Below are 23,039 nucleotides of genomic sequence, written 5' to 3'. Positions count from 1 at the left end.
GGTTTCATTGTAATGGTCAGATAATTTTCAATAATAATATTGATTAATTGTTCTGTGTATTGAAATTGATGTAATCGATATTTTTACGCAAAACAATTTTGCGAAAAAATGCGATAATGAAAACTGACTTTATAAAATCGCAGTGTGTAGTACACGCAAACTCTATAATCAGACAATTCTGAGAAGTTCAACAACTTGAAGTAATAATTCATGAGCTCAAATCAGATAACATTTCAAAAAAATTCCATTTCCGCCCAAATTATTATTTGAAATATCACTGAAGTTGATGAAGAAAAAATTTACGAAAAAGAAAACTGTTTACACTTCGCTTGTAAAGTACCAAAAACGACATTTATTCCAATATACAAGACAAAAAATTTCACATTTATTTTCATCAGTTTGAATATATTTAAAATATGAAATAAGAAAATCAGTTCGTGCGTGAACGATGCTTTATGGTTTTGACGCTACTCTACCATATCTGTCGTCTTTCTTATGTGCGCTTTGAACATCTGTCAAAATATTTACATCGATGTTTATCTTTGCGACACAAAGTTTTCATCATGGTTAAATTATTAAATCGAAATTTAGTGCTTCCTGTCGAATATACAAAACAAATTTCATCATTACCAAGGTACATTACTACTACAACTTTCCTGATATTACGATCCCATTGATATGTGTTTATTTTTGGTTTCGATTTAGATATTTGAGTTATACAAATGTTGTGCGAACCAAAACAAACTTAACCATATGAATCGGAATTGGTATGATCCTCGGTGAATTTGCCCACGAAAATTTGTCGGTCTGAAAAATCGTGCAACTGAAAATGGAAAACCAGAACGGTCGGTCATTACATTCGTTCTTTTCTTCTGCAATGAAGCCAGCAAGGAAAAAATGACAACAAGTCAGTCAAAGGTAGAATATAACGCTCAAATACGCCTATAAACAGAAGTACGAAGTCTTGCTTAATGACTACAAGTACGTGTCATTCATATCTGATTAAATCGATGGTCGTTGGTTTAACTCATTTTTAATTTCAATGCGATTTCAATTATGCGTGAATTGTCCTTTTCAGAAAGTTCCAGCTTGGGAGAAACAAATGATATCAAAGGAATTGACCGACCTTGTTAGAAACCGACCGAAAAAAATTGGTAGAAAAATTTAGAAAAGACGGAGTAAATACCTAAATTTCTAAATTATTCCGTGTTCAACATGCATACACCATTCAACAAATTAATGAGAAGTCATTTATACTGCAATGAAAATACGTAACAAGAGAGATTTATCTATAAATTTTGATAGAAAAGTCATAATAAAGTCAACATTTTTTGAGAAAACAAACCATTTTTCGGCTCGTTGAACTCAATTTATTTGAACTATTTGCATTTTTTTCGAATTTTCTTATGATGTCGAACAACAATACGCTACCAAAAAAAATTGGTAATTGGTACCACGTACATCTGCTTCTATTAAAAACAAACGCTTGTATTCCGAACACCGCATTCCCCTGTACGATTTTTACTATTTGTTTTTATGTGAATTCCGTCTGTGAAACCAGTTGAATCACCTAATGTGAGTATAATATGAATTGGCGGATTGTTTGTAAAGGAATAGTTAAAAACAGGGGAAGTTGAGATACCAACACACACGTAGAGTCACTGTTTTATGTGATTTGACTTTCGACAGATGGCACTAGTACATGCGATCGAATTCGAACAAATTGCAATTTGAAAAGTAACAGCAACGAAAAAAAAACTCACCAGCACTAAAAATTGTTGAAACGTTGCAAAAAAGTTTATTGCTTGCGTGAAATGGTTTTCCAAAATGAAGTCCGAATCGATTTTAATTTCAAACAATATGCTTTCATCTCACCATGCACACGTACAGAATGCATATAAAATCAAAATTAAATCGATTTGGTCAAGATAAGTTTTCCCATATAGTATCACATTCAAAAGTCAAACGACCGGCAAATTAAAAAGGGTACACTCGACCAAATTCAGAGAATCAGCATGTAACCACACAAAACGGTATTCGTGTGGGTATGAGTTTTACGAAAAGGTCAGAGCATTTCAATATGATTATTTTAATGTTCTATTCATTTTAAAGTAGAGCGCGCTCGAGAGAGAGAGAGAGATGGCGAAACACTTGCCTCAATTATGCTTACACGGTGAGCATTTCCGTTGGTTTGCACATAAAATGTAAGTTTTGTCATGGCGATAGATAATGAATAAGGATCGCGTGCCCCCATCGCGCGCATTGCATATAAAGAACCAACATTATTTCACGCGTGACTTGCCACATATGACCATTATACTTTTGTTAAAATAATTTTGTTCACCATTTGATCGCATTGTTTTTTTCTTCAACATATTTCACTTCAAATTTCATTCAAAACAAAAAAATAAAAATAATTTTGGAATTTCGGTTGGTAAAATGATATTTTTTGTTTTTGTCGACACAATTTATGTTCGGTTGTGTTTTATGGAGGCAAAAGAGAATAGGGAAAATGTGGTCGTCATTAAGGAACTCAAACGATTGAAGCAAATGTTCGAACAATTTCCGTTTGGCATAATGGAACAGTTTGAAATTCGATTCTGCTTAGCATAATAGAGAAATCAAAGGTATTGTTATGAATAGAGACGAGAAATGAATGTTATGTATGGACAATTGCATCGCACCGATCAACAAAAGCAACGAAGCAACACAAAAAAGTGTGTGTATTTGTCTGCAGCGTGTGATGTGTTAATCTTCACAAGTACGAATGACGAATGTCGAATGCCATTATATTTCCACCCAGTGCCGAATTGGTACACAAAAGCGGACTCGTACTGTTACGCAAAATAATAGGTGTTGCAATAATAGTAATAAGCAGTTTAGCTGAGCTTAAACAATTTCACGAGAATTAAGACTAAATGTATAGATATTTTTTTAGTTTTTTTCTTTGGATTAAGAAGAAAGAATGTGTGCGGCACATTTAAATTGTCATTTGGATTTCATGACTTCAAATGCAATCACAAACATTGAAATCGAATATTTCAATTAAATTAAGCCATCTGTGTAATGGTATGGATTTTCAGGTACGCCTCGGTTACAACCTAACTCATCAACGGTCCCAAAAAAGTGATTTACACACGCCGATAGTAAGAGAGGGAGCGAGAGAGAGAAAACATGAACGGCGAGCCATTTAACACAAGACCAAAAAGGACATGGAACAGAGTCATAAAAACCATTTGCAAACCAAAAGCCAAACATTGTTTTCGTGTTTCCTTTTTTAATGTGTTTTAGTTATCTGGATGTGAATGTCTGGTTTATCAACATCGAGAAAACCAGATAGGGCAAACTGAATGGCACTGTGCTCGTTCGCCAACATACACACACTGTGCACACAGGCAAAAAAAATTAAATTTAGACATTTAATTCGTGCTTGCTCTGTTCGTTGTTTCGGAGATAGTTGGATTTTTTCTCATTAAAAAGTTGGTCGTTTGTACGTCGTCATCACCAATTCCGGAGTACGGTCTCCCGTCCCATTCGATCCCTTGCCTTTTCTCGTTCGCTGGTTGATTTTTGGTTTTTCCATTCAGCGTTGATTGAAATCAACTTCCCTTGAACTCAAAGAGGCAAAATATACACACAACATACACGCTCTGTGTGATGTATTGCAAACAATAAAGGCGTCGAGAAGGAAAAAAGCATTGCGACATCATGCTGTGTGTTTATCTCCACACACATTTTTCCCATTTACTCTTTTATTTTCAAATTTCCTAAGTTGACATTTGGGATTAATTCTTTTTGAGCGAAAGATAAAAAATATATATATTTCTATCTGTTTTGAAATGCTCATATTCCAAATAGTTTTTGGCTGGTTAGAAGCAAATTCATTCTCTTGTTCTTTCGTAGCACTTACTCGATCTGTGTGTGGTGGTGACTGGTGAGTGAATTGGGAATAGTATTTTTATTGTCACTTTTATATGACAAACAATAAAAACACCCCTCTGCATTTTTTTTCGTCGCTCTCTCACACTCTCTTCCATTTGATAATAATAATTGCGAATGGAATATGAAGCGAGCGTACGCGAGTACTAGAAAATATGAGTGACAGAAAAAAAATTTAAACGGAATTGTTGCAACAATAAACAACATAAATAAAAATGACAATGAACAGCAATTCAGCAAAAATAAACAAAAATCCATATGCAAAGATTAAACCGTAATGGCAGATCGAATGAGTGAACAACGGTTTGTTCATGCTGGGTGCACGCGTTATTTACTTTTTCAAATTCAAATGCAAATTCATTGAAAATCTGCTCTTTTTATGGATATAATTTAGTGACGAAAAAAAAAAAACAAACTTTATTGTGAAAGGCGAGAAATAGAGATAAACAACTAAAATTTAAAATGCTGATAAATGGATTTGTGCATAAATAACATTAACAATAGAGACCAGGGTCATCCTTCGAAATGAGCCTTCTTAAATCACATCCATTGCCATTGAATAGACCATATATGTACTATTGCTGCTCTATTGGTGTGTTTCTTAGGCGAATGGCTATTGACGCCAGAACATTGGTTTCGGTTCTTTCGACAATTTCATGCCATTTATAAAACTTCAACAACAGAACCAAACATTTCATTCTGCTTTCATTATATTATGTTTGTTGTTGTCGTCTTTTCTTGTTAATTTCCTTCTCCGTTTGAAATGTGTCAATACAATTTATTTTGCAGAACATGTTCAGGTACAGTTTTTTTTTGTTGTTGTCGTCATCAAATACAAAACTCCCAAATTCATTGTGTAAGATGCCAATTTGAAAATAAATATATAGATTTTTTTCTTCATCTGGTGTATTTGGGTGATATTGTGTCGAAAATCGACTAAAATTTCCATTCAACACCGGATTTGATCGACTTAGAGAATTTAAAGAAGAAGAAAAAAGTTTGACGAAGAAGAAAAAGAATGCAATGATATATTTCTTGCTGTTCAATGAATGACATTTTTCACTTTCAGCATTGTCGATGCATTGAAATCCAATTCCAGAATTGATGAGAGAGAAAAACACGCAGCATTTTATTTTAAACGACACAACAAGAACTCACACGATTGCTTTATTTATTTATTTTCTTTTTTTTCGCCTTGTGAATGACATCAGTTTTTATTGCAGCTTTGTGTCACATTTCCTTTTCTATCTGATGTGCGTTTTACCCATTCCCTCCGAGTGTGATGTGTACGTGTGTGTGTGTTTGTGTTGTTTCAATGTTTTTGTTTTCCCAACAGCAACACACCAAATCAAAACAAAATCACTGTACGCAATTGATGGTTTGGTGGGGTCCTAAATCAACGATTTCATTTGGAAAATTTAGCCTGTCATTACTGGCAAAAGCTGCTGTATATTCACATCAAAATAAAAAAAAACTGCGTATGATATGTATCAGAATATCTGTAAAACGTATCGACCGAGATTTATGCCTTTCCCTTTGCAAACACTCTTGCAATCGTCGAATAATAAGCGAATGAGTGTGTATGTGATTAGTGTGCATTGCCGCATAACATAACCGAACTGGTTTTTATCGAAAATTATGATTATGAATAGTAACAAACTACTGGGGTCGAATACGAAATTTTGGCGAGAAATTTCAAGCTTCTGTACGTACAATCCATTGTTCCATCAAATCATCCATTGTCATCAGCGTTCATTAAGGGTGAAAAAGCGAATAATGTTGTAATTTAACTTACCACACTCGATGGCATATTACATTTATTTCACTCTCGATTATAATCTTCTTTACGAAAAATGGTTTCATATATTTATGATTAAAGTAAATGCAAACCTATTTATTAAACAAATATTTGGATTCACTCCAGATGGTAAAGATCGCACGCGTGCCATATAGTCAATGTTAGCCATCTTACGTGTATATTAAGAAATGTGAAAATAGAAACGCGGGCGCCCTGTCAAGCATTATGATGTGCTCGTCGAGAAAATGAAAAGTACAGTTTGTCATTTATCAAGAAAGTACATGGAAACGAAATTCGATCGTTAGTAAATCTCATCATCGTATCGTGGTAGTACATCAAAGTACTGATGTATGTTATCTATGTAGCCATAGCAATTTAAATGTCTCCGGCTTGATATTGGAAATTCCCTCAATTTTCTCATTTAAATTGTGTTTTCAACTTGGCTGATTACAATTCCCGTTCAATGTTTATCGATTTTGATGAGACGATATTTATTTAAGCGAAATGAGGAAGTGAACTGAGCGAAAGGAGAGAAACGAACGGGAATACGATGGGAAAAAAAGTTAAGTTCTTTTTTTTCTCATTCGTTCTCAAAAATGATTACAAAAATAGCTGTGAAGCCGGCGTTATTGCCGATCGATGTGAATCGAAAAATCTGCTTTCTACTAAATAAACATATTGAAAAGCATTTTCTCGTTCACGTTTCATTTAGCATCCAATGGCTTGAAAGTCTCTTGACGCGCGCGCGCTCGTTCGCCAGAGTGCTCTCTCTCTCTCAATGTGCACAAAAACAATTTTGCAGTTGCACAGGGCGATATTCGAGATAGAGAAAGTCCATATTTTTTCTTGTGTCTATTAAGTGGTGGTGCACGCGTATACAATGCAGCGGGGGAGAGAAAGTATGTTTTGTCGAAACTCACACACATTTATCACAAGAAACTCGAGACCCATTACTTATCTATTATTATGCAATGTCAAATTGCATTTGGTGAATTTCGAATGCGCTGCGTCATGTTCGATAACTCAGTTAGTCCGGACACAGTGTGAGTACATTGATGCGGGTGTATAATGAATGCACATTAAATGCATTTATACTGCGCCATTCGTATTTTCCAAATGCAATCAAATATACAAACATTACGTTTCACAATCGAAATTAAACATCGCAATGATATAAAAAGGCTTTTTAAATTCAAGTGTCTTTCATTTGGCACAGCGTAGCCGCAACGCAGATATACAGCACTCGAAACATACAAGCATAATAAAACATTGTTGTTGATGAGAGAGAGAAAGAGAGAGAGAGAACGAGTCAATTGTATGGAGAGTGAGAGTTAAGTGTGCGAGTTTTGGGTGTGTGTGAATTCATCCCTTCGTTATTGATTCAAATCCACACCATTCCATAAAATTTATAGACACCCAAACCCACGTAAATTCATGTGTATAAGTTCTCTTTAATTCAACCCACACCAATCATTCCATCGTTTGTTTGTCACTTCGCCAAGAGCTTGTTTTTCCCCAAATGCTTGTGTGATCGTTTGAAATCACTTGACAATATCGTCGCCTCTCATTTAAAACTCACAATGCAAACACAGTTCGTCGTGCAATTTATAACATCAACGGCTAATATTCGGAGTCGTCGTCGGCCTGTTTCATCGCAACCGAATAATACAGTTCCTCTTCAATTTATGAATAGAGAAATTCGCTTCAAATTATGTTATTTTATTTTCATTCAGTCGTTCGAATGAGATTCCCATTTGCTCATCTGTTCTCTTTCACTCTGTTCATCATTCCCCGTTGTGTGTGTGTACTTTGTACACTCTCACCCTCGACATCTCGTTTTTTTTATTATCTGTTGCAATTCAGTTGCAAAATGATTTCGATGCGGATGATTTTCGCTGTGTATTTTTACAGTGTGTGGTGCCATACAGTATGCGGTAGGCTCGACAAGGATGCACTCAGAATGTATGTTTGTGTGAATCAACCAGTTTGTTCAACAATTTATTCACCGAATGTGGGCGAACAGCGTTTACAATAGCATCATCATATTTTATTTCGTTACATATTCATTTGTGTGTGTACACAGGCGATATCATCAATAAATAGGTTGTTCACAGGCGTAGTTCGGTAGTTAAGCGCACAAACCGATAATAAACGCATAGCCTGATGTCGTTACTGTTGTTGCGATGAATAAAAATTTTATTCATGGGGATTTTTCACTTATAGCCGCTTTTCTATGTCGACGATACATATTCACATCATGCACATTAGAGGCGATTTCGAATGGATTGGATCGGATCACGAGTTGAGAGAAAGAGAGAAAGAAGGAGAGAGGAGAGAGGGAGAAAGAGCTCATCAATGATGCGTATGTCTCTATATCAATATGAAACAGGACACAACGGCTGTCAATATGATTACGGGACTAAATCCCTTGGAATTTCACCATTTATTTGGAATTTATAATGTTGACGAGTTTTTCAAATACGGATGGTTGCAAATCTGCGCACGAGATTCCACTCAACCATTCGCCGTCACATTATTTTCGCACTGAATCGAAACGAAACCGTATTAAGTAGCAAACGAGTATGTCTACTGAATGAGACTATATCAACTATCCATGCAATTACACATTATATTGTATTATAGGCACTTTTCACACTTGAACATCAAATACCACTCACTCTCTCTCTGACTCTTTCGTTGTCTTTCTTGTTTTCTCTTCCTTTTTCTGATCGTTGTTTGTTCCTGAACGTATTCAAGCGTAGCAATCTGCACGTCGGACGATGTGTCGAGTAGGTGTTTGTAGTTTTTGGTGTGTCGAATTTCAGTTTACACAAAATATGAATGCACGCTCAATTATCCACCAGATTACCGGAGAGCAAAAGACTCTGTAAGTGTACAGAAAATGTATGAAAAAGTATCTGAAACGAGAGTTAAACTGATTACCGAGACAAAATCAGCTTTTTCCACACACAAATCATGCAAAGAGAGTGCGGAGATGATTAAGAAGGAGAAAAAAAAGAATATTTCGAATCAAATTACACACGTTTCAACAAAAAGATGGTGTAATATGAGGTGACGCATTTCCATTTAAAATCCTCCTGTCGATTCATCTTTTGCTCGTATTCATCTTTTCAACTGTTGTGCACCGATAAGTGTACGAGCTTATTAGATTTCGTCAGCAAGCGTCTTTTCATGAATGTAATCGCGCGCGCCCCGTTTTGAGAAGTTAAATAAGATTTTAATTTTAATTAAAGTGTCATTGTTTACATATTTACTTTTGTAAAGCACGTACTCTCGCATTCAAAGGGAAAATTTGTCGTTGACGTTGTCGCCACCATCACTTTGCCATCATCGACAGTTGCACTTATTTAAATTGTTGAGGATGAGATAGGGTTTGATTCCATACAATGACACATTTTAATCTATTTATTTACATTCGACGACTTTTCGAAATGTTTGCGAACAAATATCGTTTCCTTTTGACGCTTGATTGTTTTTTAATGTCTATCCATAAAAAAAAACTCGTATAGCAAATTTCAACAATGTTTTTTTTATATACAGTTACTGTGAGATACGCCCCAAAAAGTCCTATTGGCAAATGTGCAAAAAAAAAATTCTCAACGTTTCTATGACAATAATTCCCAAATTGAAGTGTGGAGCGAAAAAAAAAAATTGAATAGCAACAACAAAAAAATATCACAAACGGATAGACATTTGTTAAAGTTATAAAAAAAAGTTGGGAGTCATTCAATTTGCTTGAAATTATCATATTTTATTGCATTTTCAATTGGGAGTTTGGCAATAAATACGGCATTTTCATTGCTCAGTTGAATGCATTTCTTCCGTTTAGTTCGTTTGTTCGTTTGCTCTTTATCGCTCTATCCTCTCCATTTATATTCAATTGAATTTTAGTACTGACAATGAACGTTCGACAATACTGCGATGGCGCGGCGATCGTTCAGTGCCTATTCGTCGGTTGACGTCTCGTACGCAAGTCGAACGCCATTTGTATACAAAACAAAGCAAAAGTTTGACGGCAGCCGACACCATACAACACTGACTCAGTCACAGTGCTGGTTCAGTTTTGATTTGGATCTCCTACGCATCGGTCGCTACCTTTTTTTCTCTTACGGCACTCACATCATTTCATCTACACACAATATTGTTTTTATCCTTTTTTTTAATGCACAATCTATAACTTTATTTTCCGTAAAATATTTCCATTTATTTTGTGTTGTAAATTGAACGAGAAAAATTTCTACACACAGTTGTTAGTTTTATTGTGCAGAATAAATTCGAATGTCAAATTTACGATTTTTATCGAGTTTTTACCATGAATTGTTTTGGTGACAGTGTGAAATATTGTTTGAAAAATTATTGACTAAAAAACGGAAAAAATAACTATTGTTGGCTACTGTGAATGTGGTGCTATCGCGCAAAAGTGAAGTTGGTAAATTGCTCTTGAATGGAAAGACAGAATCGGAAAAAATTGGATAAAAAGCAATTAAGCAAACCGATGCAGGATAAAGTGTCGCAAAAACAATATGCATAGGTGTACAATATGAATTTAATGCACACATTCCGTCGTTCCGACCAGAAGTGATAGAGAAACACAAACGCCAGAAGAGGCGAGAGAAAAAAATCTGTGCGGCAAATCGTTTTGCAACCACGGAGCGCACCCAACATCGCATTAAATTTCAGACAGACGATTTTGGATTTTGATAAAGAAACGTTGTTTTTTCGCTGTTTTTGGAGCGTAAAAAATAATCATTACAAATAAATACGAAAAAAAGACGTGAATTTGTTATTGTGAAGCCACAAAACCAGTAAAACACAAAATGAAGAATTTACACAAATTGTTGGCTTTCGTCGGGATCACGATGATCGCAACACCAAATGTAGCCGGGCATTTGAATCTATTTTTAAATCAACATGAAGTGATGCGTTTATTGGGTGAGTATTGACAATAGCAATCATCGCATTTTTTGTTGTTTTATGTAGTACATTATTTCTTTAACGCGTCATTTTTGAATGACGAAAACATAAAAACACAAACCAACTAAATCGTTGTCAAATAAATTGAAAGGAACTGAAAATTTGCTCAAGTAAAGGGAAATAATTATGGATGTAGCGTGTTGACAAGACGAATAGAATAAGAGACCATTTTAGCATTTCATAACACTTTCCTCATTTGATTTTATTGAGTTAAGCATCCACACGTTGCCGTTGTCATTGAATAAATTGTTCCGAATGACACCAAATTCTTCTTAAAACAAAAACGCAAAACCTCGTCGTCAATAAAATAAATTTCAACGATTGCCATAAAATGATACGATTTTGGCTTGTTTATGGGATCATTTTGGTTAATAGAATGTGAATATTTGTGCGTTTAAACTATAAACCCGTCGAAATAATCGACACAAAAAGTCATAGTTTGGCGCGTTAACCATCGCATTTTTTTCTCCATCGTCTTCGTTCTGCTATTTTAAACTTTAAACTGATTCAAATTGCTGAGTATACATTTTTTTTAGTGTTGTTCGTTCATTCATTCGTCGACACTACCAACCGATTAGCCGAGATAAGACAATCTCAAGTAGGCGATAAATAGAGAGAAAGAGAACTCATGGAGAAGAACGAAGGAAATTCAATCATTGGAACTGCAACACACAATAACGAACAATGTTAAAGAGTAATGATTGAGAAACAAAATTGACACAGATGACACTTGAACACTTCTTATCGACACTATTATTTATTTATAATGGTGACACTTTATTTCATGGTTTCCCTTTTGCTGTAACTTTTTCGCTTCTGGTCAACACTTTTGAAATAATAATAATATAATTCAGGCGAACACCAATAATCTCAACTTTGTTTAAACCGATTAAGCAATCGCAACGACGAAAGGTGGCACTTTAGTTCGCTTTTTTTATATATATATATATTTAACGATGTGAAACAAAGAGGAAATGTTGAAAGAACTGTAATTGCTTACGATTGCAATCGGCACAAGACGAGAGAAAGAATTTATAAGAAAAAAGTAGAAATTGCTATTGAACAATGCATCCGGCAGCAAAAATGGTTAGCGTTAGAAAACCTCCATCATAAGCGCATTATACTCTCTTCAGAATAAGAACTGAAAAAAAAAATACGAAGAAACTTCATGAATTGTTCTCAATTCCAAAATGCACTTCACAAAGTATTAGTTTTACTTTAGTTTTAATATTTTAGTAAGTTCGTTCCTTTTATTACTCTATTTTCCTCTCTCTATCTCAATCGTTGGCTTTTATAAAAGTCTTCATAAAAGAACTTTCTTCTTTTGTGGTTTGTAATTCTGGTTGGCCAAATCCGTGAAAATGTGTCTTCGCTTTTGTTTTGCAAAACCAACAATAGCACATTAAAAACACAATCCTCGTTCCGAAATTGCTGGTTAGAGGTTTTTTTTTTCTTCATATAAACGATAGATGTGTGCGCTGTAGATATGTGCATGTGCGCTAGCTTTTGTTCCATCGTCATGAGCTCAAAACTAGATGACAGAGAAAAGAATAAAAAAAAGTATTAAGTTTCGAGCAATTGAAACGATATCCTTTGCTATGTTGCATGTAAAGCGAGAAGCTAGAAAATAGCATTTTATATGCGCGCATAAAAATGGAGACAGAGCGAGAGGAAAAAAAAACGAAATTTTAGCTCTTTGTAGAAGTTGGAAAAATAAAATCGTTTTTCCGTTGAAATGTCCAAAATACGATACTTTTATTTGAGTCTATTAAAAAGTTGACGTCGATGTGTGCAAGCAGTTTTTATAGACACCATCATCGCGCTTCAATTTCTGTTTACATACAAATTCATAAAATTGACAATTTATAAAAATTTGTTACTTTATTTTCTCTCTCGCTTCGTTCGCCGATGGTCGTTCACAAAATGAGGAAAAATGATCTTTATTGTTATTGCTTATTACTAAAATGAGAGACTACTAAACAGTCAACGACTTTGCTTAAAAAACCATAACATTATCTCTGGTTAGACACCACCAGAAATTATTATTATGAAGAAAAATGACAATAACCATTTAACAAGCTGCAGTTACGGAATCGAATTCATTTAAACAAGACAAAACACACAAATTTTTATATTCATTTTTCATTTTCGGCTCTTTTTTTTTCTTTCTTTTCTCTATCTCTCATTTTCTATCGATTCGAAATTCGTTTTGTCATTTGTTAGTTCATTGTGTATCTGTCTGTCTATAACTCTGCTTGGGAGGACGACGATGAATTACTATGAAATCTAATATCTTAACGACGATAAAACTGTAATCATTACGATCAGTCCTCTTGAGTTTATAGTATTTTTTGTCTGCTCATCGGGGGTTATTTTGTTCGTTTTGGGTTTTTTTCGGTTCGATTGGTTGTTCGTCGCGCGTATCTAACTAACCATTCAATTTACGGTTCTGTGTTTTATTTACCCAAATTTCTTGTGTTTTTTTTTCTGTGTTTGCTTTAATTCACCAGAAAAACGAAGACCAAGAAAGAAGCAAAAAACGAAATGAGAAAAAAATAAATCGTGGTAGAATTCAATCGCCCAAACCAATCTGACGATTATCGATAGCGACAACAACGGGGAGAGAAAACCACAAGAACTACACAACAATTCAAATCATCAGATAACGCAAAAAAACGCTTCGAGAGAAAGAGAAAAGAATACGAAAAATATTAACTCTTGTCGTGATAAATTTTTCTCAAAACGTGTGCTGGTTTATTTTTTTCTCGTCAAGCTCGGCTTGTTTGCTCCTTTTTGCCTCTCCATCCAATTGGCCGATACAAGTCTTGTTTTCGAACACTTATGAAATCAGCGTTTTTTTTTACTTCGCTTCCATCGTTTGTTTACATATCTTGCACTCAAACGAAATTATGAGAGTTGTATTATGAATATATGACGAGAAGGAGAAGAAAAAAAAACTACACACGAAAATCATACACAAGAATCGTTATCTGTTTGTCAACAGTTCGAATTATTGGTGTGTGTTTTTTTCTGGTTCATAATTTTTTTTTTCTCATCTGGTGAGATTGTTAGTGTTGCTTCATGTTTTGCAGGCAATTTAAAAATTGAGCGCGCTCATTTTTCCGAGGGCTAAATTGTTTTATATCTTTTTTTTTCTTCTCCGCTCTAAGAATTGCATACAGGCCGTGATTTTTTTCTTCTTCTTTCTTCCTATTTCGTATGAAATAAACAACCGTACGGTAGTTGGCTTGTCGCGAATGCATATCACAGTTCTTGTTGGTGTGCGCGCGAGCGCTTGCATATTCGATAATTTCCAAGTTAAGCACAACGAAATGAGCTGGTAATATACAAAACAAGGCAATGCAGACGATTCCGTTTGCCAATGCAAGCAATGCTCCCAATGTGTACACACTCACCAAAATGTACATACGATGTGTATAGTTTACTTCGTTCGTTCGTTTTTTTTTTTTATTTGTATTTTTATGGCTTGTGAACCGTATCATAAATCATCTAACGAGAGCAGTTTACAACGAAACGAAAAAGAAAGAAAAATAAAACAATTTTTTTTCTTTCATTCTGTGTACACACAGTGTGCATAAGAAACAACACAACAAGACATGATCGAACTGAAAAATGAGAAAAATATTGAGAAGAGAAGAAAAAAAAGTCCAAACGAACGAACGAAAAACGAGCACGTCCAAAGGCAATATCCAAGAGAGAAACGAAGAAAAGAACCCGAGAGCAGGACAAAGAAGGCGAAAAACGCTGTGTGATATGTCTTTTGCACAACAAGCAAATGGGCCCAAAGAATATAGTTAAAGAGATGTAGAATGAAGAAAGATTGAAAAAGAGGAGGAGGTGAAGAATGAACAAAAAACTGAAGAAATACTCAATCAGCGGGAAATGATTCGAACAAGTTAACGATATAGCGCGACTTACAGCCTCAATATGTATATAGAATACATGACCAAACAGAAAAATGAACAGAAACAAACGAAAAATAAAATAACAAGCTGCATGCACATTTTCGAATCAACACAACAGACCATGTGGGTACATGTAGTCGGCGAGAGGTGCAGAGAGTGTGTGTGTGTGAGAGAGAAAATAAAGGAGATGTGTGCTGCAGAAGCAGCACCAGCAGCCGGGCACAATGCATATTCCACATTTTAGAATTTCTTTTTACCATATATTCACATTCATGTATGCACAAAATGCCAATGCTATCTATCCAATCTTTGGTGCAAATGAGCAGCACGCATATTTTCCGTGAGTGTAAGCGCGCGAGCGCACACTGCGTTCACCAAGCATTCGACTGTGTACATTTCTGCTCTTTTCTCTCATTTAAGAGTAAAAAAAAACACGACAACGACAACGATGATGATGAAGAAGAAGAAGAACTGAAAAAAAAGACACAGAGAACACAACACAAAGTTTAGATGTTCTTACTGTTATTCATTCTTGGTTGTTGTTTTTATTATTTTGTTTTCTTGTTGCTTGTTCCTTTGCACATATCCATCCTTCTCAATTTATTTGTCGTCTACTGCTCTTCATCATCGCGCTCCAAAACTACACCACATCAAAAAAAAAAAAAAAAAAAATCGGGAGAGCTGCAATATTGAATGTACACAAGTTGTGTGAGTTATTTTTATTTCCACAAATTTTTAGTATGCATTCAATATGTAGGACGTAGGTACATATAACATAACGTACGTGTTTTATTTGGTTTCTTTTTTTTTCACTCTCACGTCTCGTCTCCTTTCTCTCCACCTCTCCCACATTTCGACGATGCAATCAATTGACGGCCCGGTGTTTTCTTAACTTTCTGTGGCATTTTTTTCCTCTCTCTACACTCTCTGTTGTTTCTGTCGTAATTTTCATTTCTTTCGTTTTTTGATTATTTCTTCATAAATCTTCTTGTTGAAATTTGAATAAAATTTATTTTCATTACAGAATCGATTTGAAAAATTACGACGATAATAAATATTATTGTTGGTTTTTATTTGCTTATTCTTCCACTTTACCTCCTCATTCGCGCCCATCAGCCACTTTAGAATCAAACCAAACAGTCTCGTCTTGACTTTGACTGAACGCTGCACGCTGCGTTTTTTTTTTCTGTCTCATTTATCGTCTCTTCCTCTTTCTCTCTCTCTCCATCTCTCGATCGCTCGCTCTCGCTTTCTCGCTGCTGTGTCGATCTATCTCATCATCATTCACCTTCAGTTTAGATAAATTGTTTTATTTTCGGTTAGCAACCTGAACACACATAGAGATATACATTTGATGAGTATCTATCTGGCATACGTTTACGATTGTGACAGCCGATTTGTACGGTGTTCGAACATAAGTTATTTGTTTTTTACCTCGTTTAGAGATAGATGTGTTTATAAATCCAGATATAGAGAGAAAAATGCATCATACACCGTGGTCGTAGTCGTCATCTCTTCGAGACGTTTTCATTTCACGTCTCACTCTCATGTGAACGGGTTGAGGTGGAACAAGACGAGGCACAAAAAAACCGAAGTGTTTGTTGCATTCGTCTTGGTCGATTTTCTCTACTTTAAATCTCATTTACAATGTATTGTTTGTGTACACGATATATTCGTTCTGACAAAATCGTTATGTAAACAACAACGTGCTCGATTGGTCTCGATGTGCTCGTTTGTATGCACAGTCATTCTTGCATGGTACATGTACTTAAAACCGATCGAAAGAGGAGAAAAAAAACCAAATTTTGAAAACAGGTCTAGTTAAAAGTCCGTGTTTTCTTTTTTTTTATTATTTCAATCGTGTTCTGTTTTGGTTGTTTAATTTTTTTTTCTGCTTCTTCTTATTATTATATCGCCTTGTTGTTGCACCGTGTGTTTTTTTGAAACTCTTCTTCTACGTCTTAAGCCCGATACAAATTTATTTAATTTAACGCATCCACGAAATGATCGCTTCGCGTATAAATATGTGCATTTCAAATCTAAAATGGACAAAATGCTTTTGTAACAAGATTCGATCGTTTTGGTCGTTGGCCGATTGAAGAAGAAAAAGAGAACTCTTTCTCCTCGTTTCAGACAATTAATTGTTTCTTTTTTTCCTCTCTCTCAATCTCCGTGTGCTGTGTTAATACACAATGCACAATATGTTTCCACTTCCCTTTTGGGCTAACGAGGCAATCTCGATGCAGCATACATGTAGTTCGATTCACGATATATGATAATGATTTTAACGATATTTATGTACATGTATATTTTCGTGCACACTCAACAGTGTTGAGACTCTTAACTGCCAATCAATTCAAGTGTTAAGCATGAAATGCAACTTCTTTTATTTTCAATTTTTTTTTTCTTGCTTATTCTGTTGTTTTCTTAAACTTCGCCTTTCAACAACAAAAACAAGAGAAAATCAAACAACACCAATACAAAATGTTTCCTTTGAATTCCATCTTGAAAATCAATGAGGAGTGAGTGTTATTACGCATTTTTTTCTGCCTTCGACTCGTCCCTCTTTAAATAATGATGAAATATGCAGACCAAATCGAGCATTTGCAATCGATTATGATGATGAGCAAATGTTTATTGATTTTTCAGCTCTATCTGGCGCACGTTTTTCGATATATTGTCAGTTTTTATTCCCCATTTTTCGCTCGTCATTTCTCATTTTCTTTCGATTTCTCTCGCTATCGCTCGCTCGTCATGTTTGAGCAAATATTTTGACATGGAATACATTAACAATGACGACGATTAAGGCTGCAAGCAAGCAAAAAAAAACCAATAAAATAACGAAAACGACCGTCTATGTCGACGAAAAGATAGATAGGCAAACGATAAAGACGAATTGAAATGCAAGCATCCAAAGGGCAAAAATTAAGCCACAAGATGCTGATGAAACGTTGCCAACAATTAATTTATTCCGAAAAGAGCGTTTTAATGTTCGATCTTATGATATATACGCTTTTTTTTAAACAAACATGTTTAATGCTGGAAGCCTAACAATCAAAACAAACAACGAAAAACGAGCAACACACACACAGCGAGAGAGAAAGAGCACGGAAAAACTTATTCTTCTTGTTGCTGGTTGTCATTATTGCTGCTGTCTTACTCGCTCTCTCTCTCTCTTTTCTTTCACGCTCATCACGTTTGCCTCAAAATTGGCATTTGTATGTTTTTAAGCCAGGCTCACGAGTATTTTTCAATTAACTGAAAATTGCTTTCATTAAAGTTGAACAGCAAGTAAAACTTTTCCACGCACACACTCAATATACAACACACAAATTGGGTTTAATTTATTCCACCATCAACGTCTCTGTTCGTTGCTTATTGTCTATCTCTTTCACTCGTACTCTTCAGAGTCGCTGATTTAAAACGCAAGCTTCAATGCTGAAAATTAATGTTTCCACTTTATATTTTCCCAACGAACAACGAAAAAAAAAAAACAAATCATTTAGATTGAATCGTTTTTTCCCTGCCCTGACTAATTCCAGCAGATCTGTACAAATGCGTTTATGTGTGTATGGGGCTTAGTGATAATTCCAAAACATGCATTTATAAACGCGCGCTGTGACATCGTAACATTAACCCGCAGGTAAAAGTGGCAAAACTTTTAGATTTTTCAAGTCAACGAGCGCGCAAACAGCCAGAGCAGTCGAGCGAGAGAGCGGGAGAGAAAGAGAGAGAAATAGGCCCAAATGTTGCTCTCCGGCTGTGCTCAGGCGCTCGCTGCGGGAAGCCACAGAAAAAGAATGCCAGCACTGCATAGATAATAGAAAAAAACGGGCTCAACAAAATGAAAACATTGACATTTTTGATCAAACAATATACACAAAACTCGATCTCTCTTTCGAATCCGAAGTTTTGTTGAAGGCATCGTTTAAACCAGCCCAAAAATGTTCGGAAGAACACAACAACCAATTTGTGCGGTTTATGCGTGTTAAGCAAACTGCATTGCATTGCTGTGCGCTGTTGTGTGCACGATAACGAAAAATTGCCGTTACAAAGCGAGAAATAAATTTAATTGGTTCGAGAATCTCATAAAAGTTAATTAAGGAAAGCACTTGAAACAATTTTCCATTCGGTACGAACGAATAGAGAGAGAGAGAGAGAGAGAGAGAGAGCGAAAAAATCCCATGATATAAAATGGTTATGTGGCTGAAATATAATCAAGTGTAGAGTATAATAATGCCATAATTCACATTTTTACTGTTCAGCAGTTCAAGCGCAAATGACGGGGAATTAGTATTCAGATTTTAAACTGCGATAATTTTCCTCTAGATGTTGTTATTAGGCATTAAAGTCACTTTTATGCAACGTCCCGTGCCGCCGCTGCCGCCGCCACTGAACAGTAAAATCCCTATCAAAAATTGGAGCAGATTCAAGATAGTTATTCGGTTGACTTTACACACAAATATATCGCTACTAAATGCACATGTTCTATTATTCATGAGGCGACAATTCGTATAGCCATTCAATTTGAAGACGAATGAATTGATGGTAAAATTGAGGGGTTGCCGGAGTTTTTGCGCATTCATATTATTCAAGTTGGCAAATGACTTTGTTGCTTGTACGTAGTTACTGGTGTATGTGTGACTCACACCGATTTTTATGAGGTGTACATACATTTTGTGCATGTATTCATCCAACCCATCATCAAAGCTAGTTGATAATCATATAAAATACAAATTATAGAGCATTTGCCTCGTTTTCGTTGTCGTTGACGATGTATTTTATTGAACATTAGCCAACATCAAAATCTAACAATGCATTTTATTTATTTACAGGTCTATCCGCCGAGCTCTATTATGTTAGAGATGGCCTTGTGAATGAATATGCCTTACATTTTACGGTTCCGGTGCCGGGGAATATACACGACATCACTTTTACATGGCAAAGTTTAGCAGGAAGACCGGTAATAATTGCATTTTTCTTCTTCTTCTTTTTCTTTCGTTTCATCTTTATTTCAGCAATAATAAATCAATACACTTCATCGACAATATGTACTACCATTATCGATGGCACCGTGTATCGCACCACATTTATACTGACTCCTCGTGAGAGTGGCTTGTTCACTTTTTGTATGTGTCGCTATAAAATACTCACTCACTTTATGCGGCGCAATGAAACCGTACACCGGAGACTCTTATTGCTCGCGTACAATGTCTTCGCCCCATATCTCATACATAATTTTGTACATGAACAGACAAGACACACTCACAGAGACAGACATATGTGCGTATAGCATTGGCATTAAATCGAAGACAAATCTTTTAAGTGTTTCACTTAATCGAATACAACCGACCACTTTTCCACATAAATCAGTGCAACGATAACCGAGAAGTGAACTCTCGCACTCGAATACACTCTCTCATGGGGCAAATCGAATGCATTTATCAAACAGTTAATTTAAAATATATCCGAATGATGAAGATAAATTGCCTTTTGTAGAACATTTTCAACATTTCTGCTCTCCTGGGCCACATGATTATTATTGATTGTGAGAATTTTTCATTTTCTTTGATTTCCACTCTCCGTCTACCTCTCTCTCTTCCTCACAGACAATCTCAGTCTCTTTTGACCAATTTTTTATATTTTGTTCGTTTGATTGCTTTTGACAACATCTTGATTGAGGTTTCGATTAAGGATTAACATAATTTTGTCCGCTTTTGAAGAGAGTAAAATGTCAATTTTTTTTTATAATTGATTGAATTTTTTATTTTCAGTTACCATACAAAATAAACATTGAGTCATCGGATTTGACGGTTCTGCCACGTCCAACGATGAACATTTCACGACTTGGAAGTATCCCAACCGACATTGAAACCTTTTCGATTGATATGCAATGTTCGGGCTTGCGATCGGCTGAAGTAGATGTTACGATAACGATTGAAGTTACGCTTAATCGAGCAACCAACAATGTTACCGAATTAGTATTTCGACGCAAAAAAATCTGCTTGGAAGTGTAAGTATTACATGTCTTGCCTGTCTGCTTGCTTTTATCCCAAGGCATTTTACCTTTTTTTCCAATTCAATTCCGATATCAATTTACCTTTTTGACTTATTTCATTATTATTATTATTATTTTTTCTTACCTTCTTTCCCTTGCCGGTGCATATGTATGCAGTGAGCCTACCGAAAAAATAAGCAACACAATCGATGATCCATTGCTACTGGAAACGATGTCAGTCATCGCACCAACGGGCTTATTGACACTGATTATTGGTGGCGTTTTGGCATTAATGTTGGTGCTCATTTTAATTTCCATCGCATACTGTGCCCGAAGCCCAACAAAACGTGGTGGCCATAGTCAACCACTTCGTACATCATCGTTTCAACGCTTACAAACTCATGCACCATCGGCACCGCCATCAATCGTTTTTCCCCCAGCCCCACCAACATCGACACTACCACGGAGCGAACGGATCAACGAACGTACCGGCACAAATACAATCGATGCAAAGGAATTGCTTACAATCCATAGATATCGTGTACGCTTATCAAAGGTTTTGCAAGAAGGAACATTTGGACGAGTTTTCCGTGGCACTTATAATGATGAACAAGAGGTTTTAGTTAAAACGGTTGCACAACATGCAAGTAAAAATCAAGTCTCATTATTGCTCAAAGAAGGCACTCGTTTGTATGCTGCATCACATCCGGCAATTTTACCGTTGCTCGGTGTTTCTATTGATGACATCTCGACGCCATTCCTTTTATATGCTGCATCAGCCGATACAGTGAATCTGAAGCTATTTTTGAACCAAGAACCATCGTCACGTACATTAACCACCATTCAAATTGTTATGATGTCATACCAATTGGCGGTTGCATTAGGACACCTACATAGTCATCAGGTTTTGCATTGTGATGTTGCCGCTCGCAATTGTGTGTAAGTAGTTTTCAAATCAAAGAGAAATTTATCGAATCAATTTTAACCTCTTTTGAAATAGTTCAAAGTAAAATGAAAACAATGACAAAAATGAGAAGTAGTTGAGTTAATTTTCTTTGTATTTTTCTTTCAGTATTAATGAACAACTTCAAGTGAAATTGACAGACAGTTCGCTGGCCCGAGATCTATTCCCCGAAGACTATAGTTGTTTGGGCGATAGTGAGAATCGGCCAATCAAGTGGATGGCGCTAGAAACATTGCAGAAGAATGAGTTTTCCGAAGCATCCGATACATGTATGTAGAAATTTCGGTTTTGTTACAATTTAAACGATTTTCAATGAAAACATGAAAAATGAACATATTTTTATTTCTATTACTCTCAGGGGCTTTCGGTGTTCTCATGTGGGAATTGTGCACATTGGCTCGACAACCATACCAAGAAATCAACAATGACGACATGGAACAATTCTTATCGGAAGGTTTTCGATTAGCACAACCGGTGAATTGTCCCGATGAATTGTAAGTATTGAAAACATTTCGTGATTTATTTTCAATTTTAAACATTCGTTTGAATGAAATTGATTGTTCAAAACAGAGAAAAGAAAGTGCCATGATTCAAGATTCTAACAAATTTCGTTTAATTTTCAGATTTACAATCATGGCATATTGTTGGGCGTTGTTACCACATGAGCGGCCATCGTTTGGTCAACTTAAAGTGTGTCTACAGGAGTTTCACAATCAATTGACGCGATATGTTTAAACCGATGAAAAAAGAAGAAGAAGAAGAAGATGTGTTCATTTCTCGTTTTGTTGATGTTGATCGTAAATGTTGTGTTATTTCGTGTTGGAACAAAGAAAAACAGTCATATATACTCATAAGTAGGAATGATAAGTGCTTTTATATTCAAAGCGATTGTGGGAAAGACATTTTAAACTTTACCAATTGAATATCCAATAATTACTCAACCCATTCGGAAAAAGTATTCAAAACGATAAAGAAATTCAAGTAAATTTAATGATATTCAAGTGCTTGTCGTACAAGCAATTGCATGCCAATTTAAAACGCCTGAAGGAATACATTCATTATTTAAACGAAAAACAAATACCGCCAATACAATAATAAATCTACTCAAAACATTTTAAACCACTCGAAAAATGATCAAAATAATTTATATAGGCTATATTTGTGTATGATATTCGATATATAACTGAGAAATATTTAAAATTGTGTCTATTGGATCATTGGAGCCCTATAATCGATTTTGAAACTCGTATAAAAAATGAATTCAAATATAACTGGCAACCAGTTAGATATTTTAGCTTAGCTTATAAGAAAAATTTACATTTAAAATGACATTTAAACTACTATCGATTCTATTCACGGGCCCTCGAACAAACATCGGCGAATTTTCTTCAAAGCATAGTCAATTTTTCTCTCATTCGC

The 23,039-nt window shown here is 35.4% G+C and overlaps 1 protein-coding gene and 1 long non-coding RNA gene across 2 annotated transcripts; both read left to right on the top strand.

Moving 5' to 3' along the window:
- Positions 1 to 472: 472 nt before the first annotated feature.
- On the top strand, positions 473 to 1,277 carry LOC116342173. Its single transcript, XR_004201229.1, has 3 exons — positions 473 to 634; positions 706 to 981; positions 1,079 to 1,277. It is a non-coding gene; the product is annotated as an uncharacterized LOC116342173 (long non-coding RNA).
- Positions 1,278 to 9,845: 8,568 nt separating this feature from the next.
- On the top strand, positions 9,846 to 22,732 carry LOC116342069 (tyrosine-protein kinase Dnt). The gene is made up of 7 exons (XM_031769558.1): positions 9,846 to 10,690; positions 19,494 to 19,621; positions 20,433 to 20,671; positions 20,834 to 21,595; positions 21,729 to 21,889; positions 21,979 to 22,114; positions 22,244 to 22,732. The coding sequence occupies exons 1-7, from the start codon at positions 10,576 to 10,578 to the stop codon at positions 22,353 to 22,355; spliced, it is 1,653 nt and encodes a 550-aa protein (XP_031625418.1). The 5' UTR covers positions 9,846 to 10,575; the 3' UTR covers positions 22,356 to 22,732.
- The last annotated feature ends 307 nt before the right edge of the window (positions 22,733 to 23,039 follow it).

This window comes from Contarinia nasturtii, unplaced genomic scaffold (assembly GCF_009176525.2).
Source record: "Contarinia nasturtii isolate CC-2019 unplaced genomic scaffold, AAFC_CNas_1.1 Cnas_scaffold_810, whole genome shotgun sequence".
NCBI classification, from domain to species: Eukaryota; Metazoa; Arthropoda; class Insecta; order Diptera; family Cecidomyiidae; genus Contarinia; species Contarinia nasturtii.
The sequence above is the reverse complement of the archived record's forward strand: the minus strand, read 5'-3'. Positions and strand labels throughout refer to the sequence as shown.

Coding starts and splice junctions, on each gene's coding strand:
- LOC116342069 (XM_031769558.1), top strand. CDS start 10,576: ATGAAGAATTTACACAAATTGTTGGCTTTCGTCGGGATCACGATGATC. Junction 20,672..20,833: donor AAAAAAATCTGCTTGGAAGT/GTAAGTATTACA, acceptor ATATGTATGCAG/TGAGCCTACCGAAAAAATAA. Junction 21,890..21,978: donor TTCCGAAGCATCCGATACAT/GTATGTAGAAAT, acceptor TATTACTCTCAG/GGGCTTTCGGTGTTCTCATG.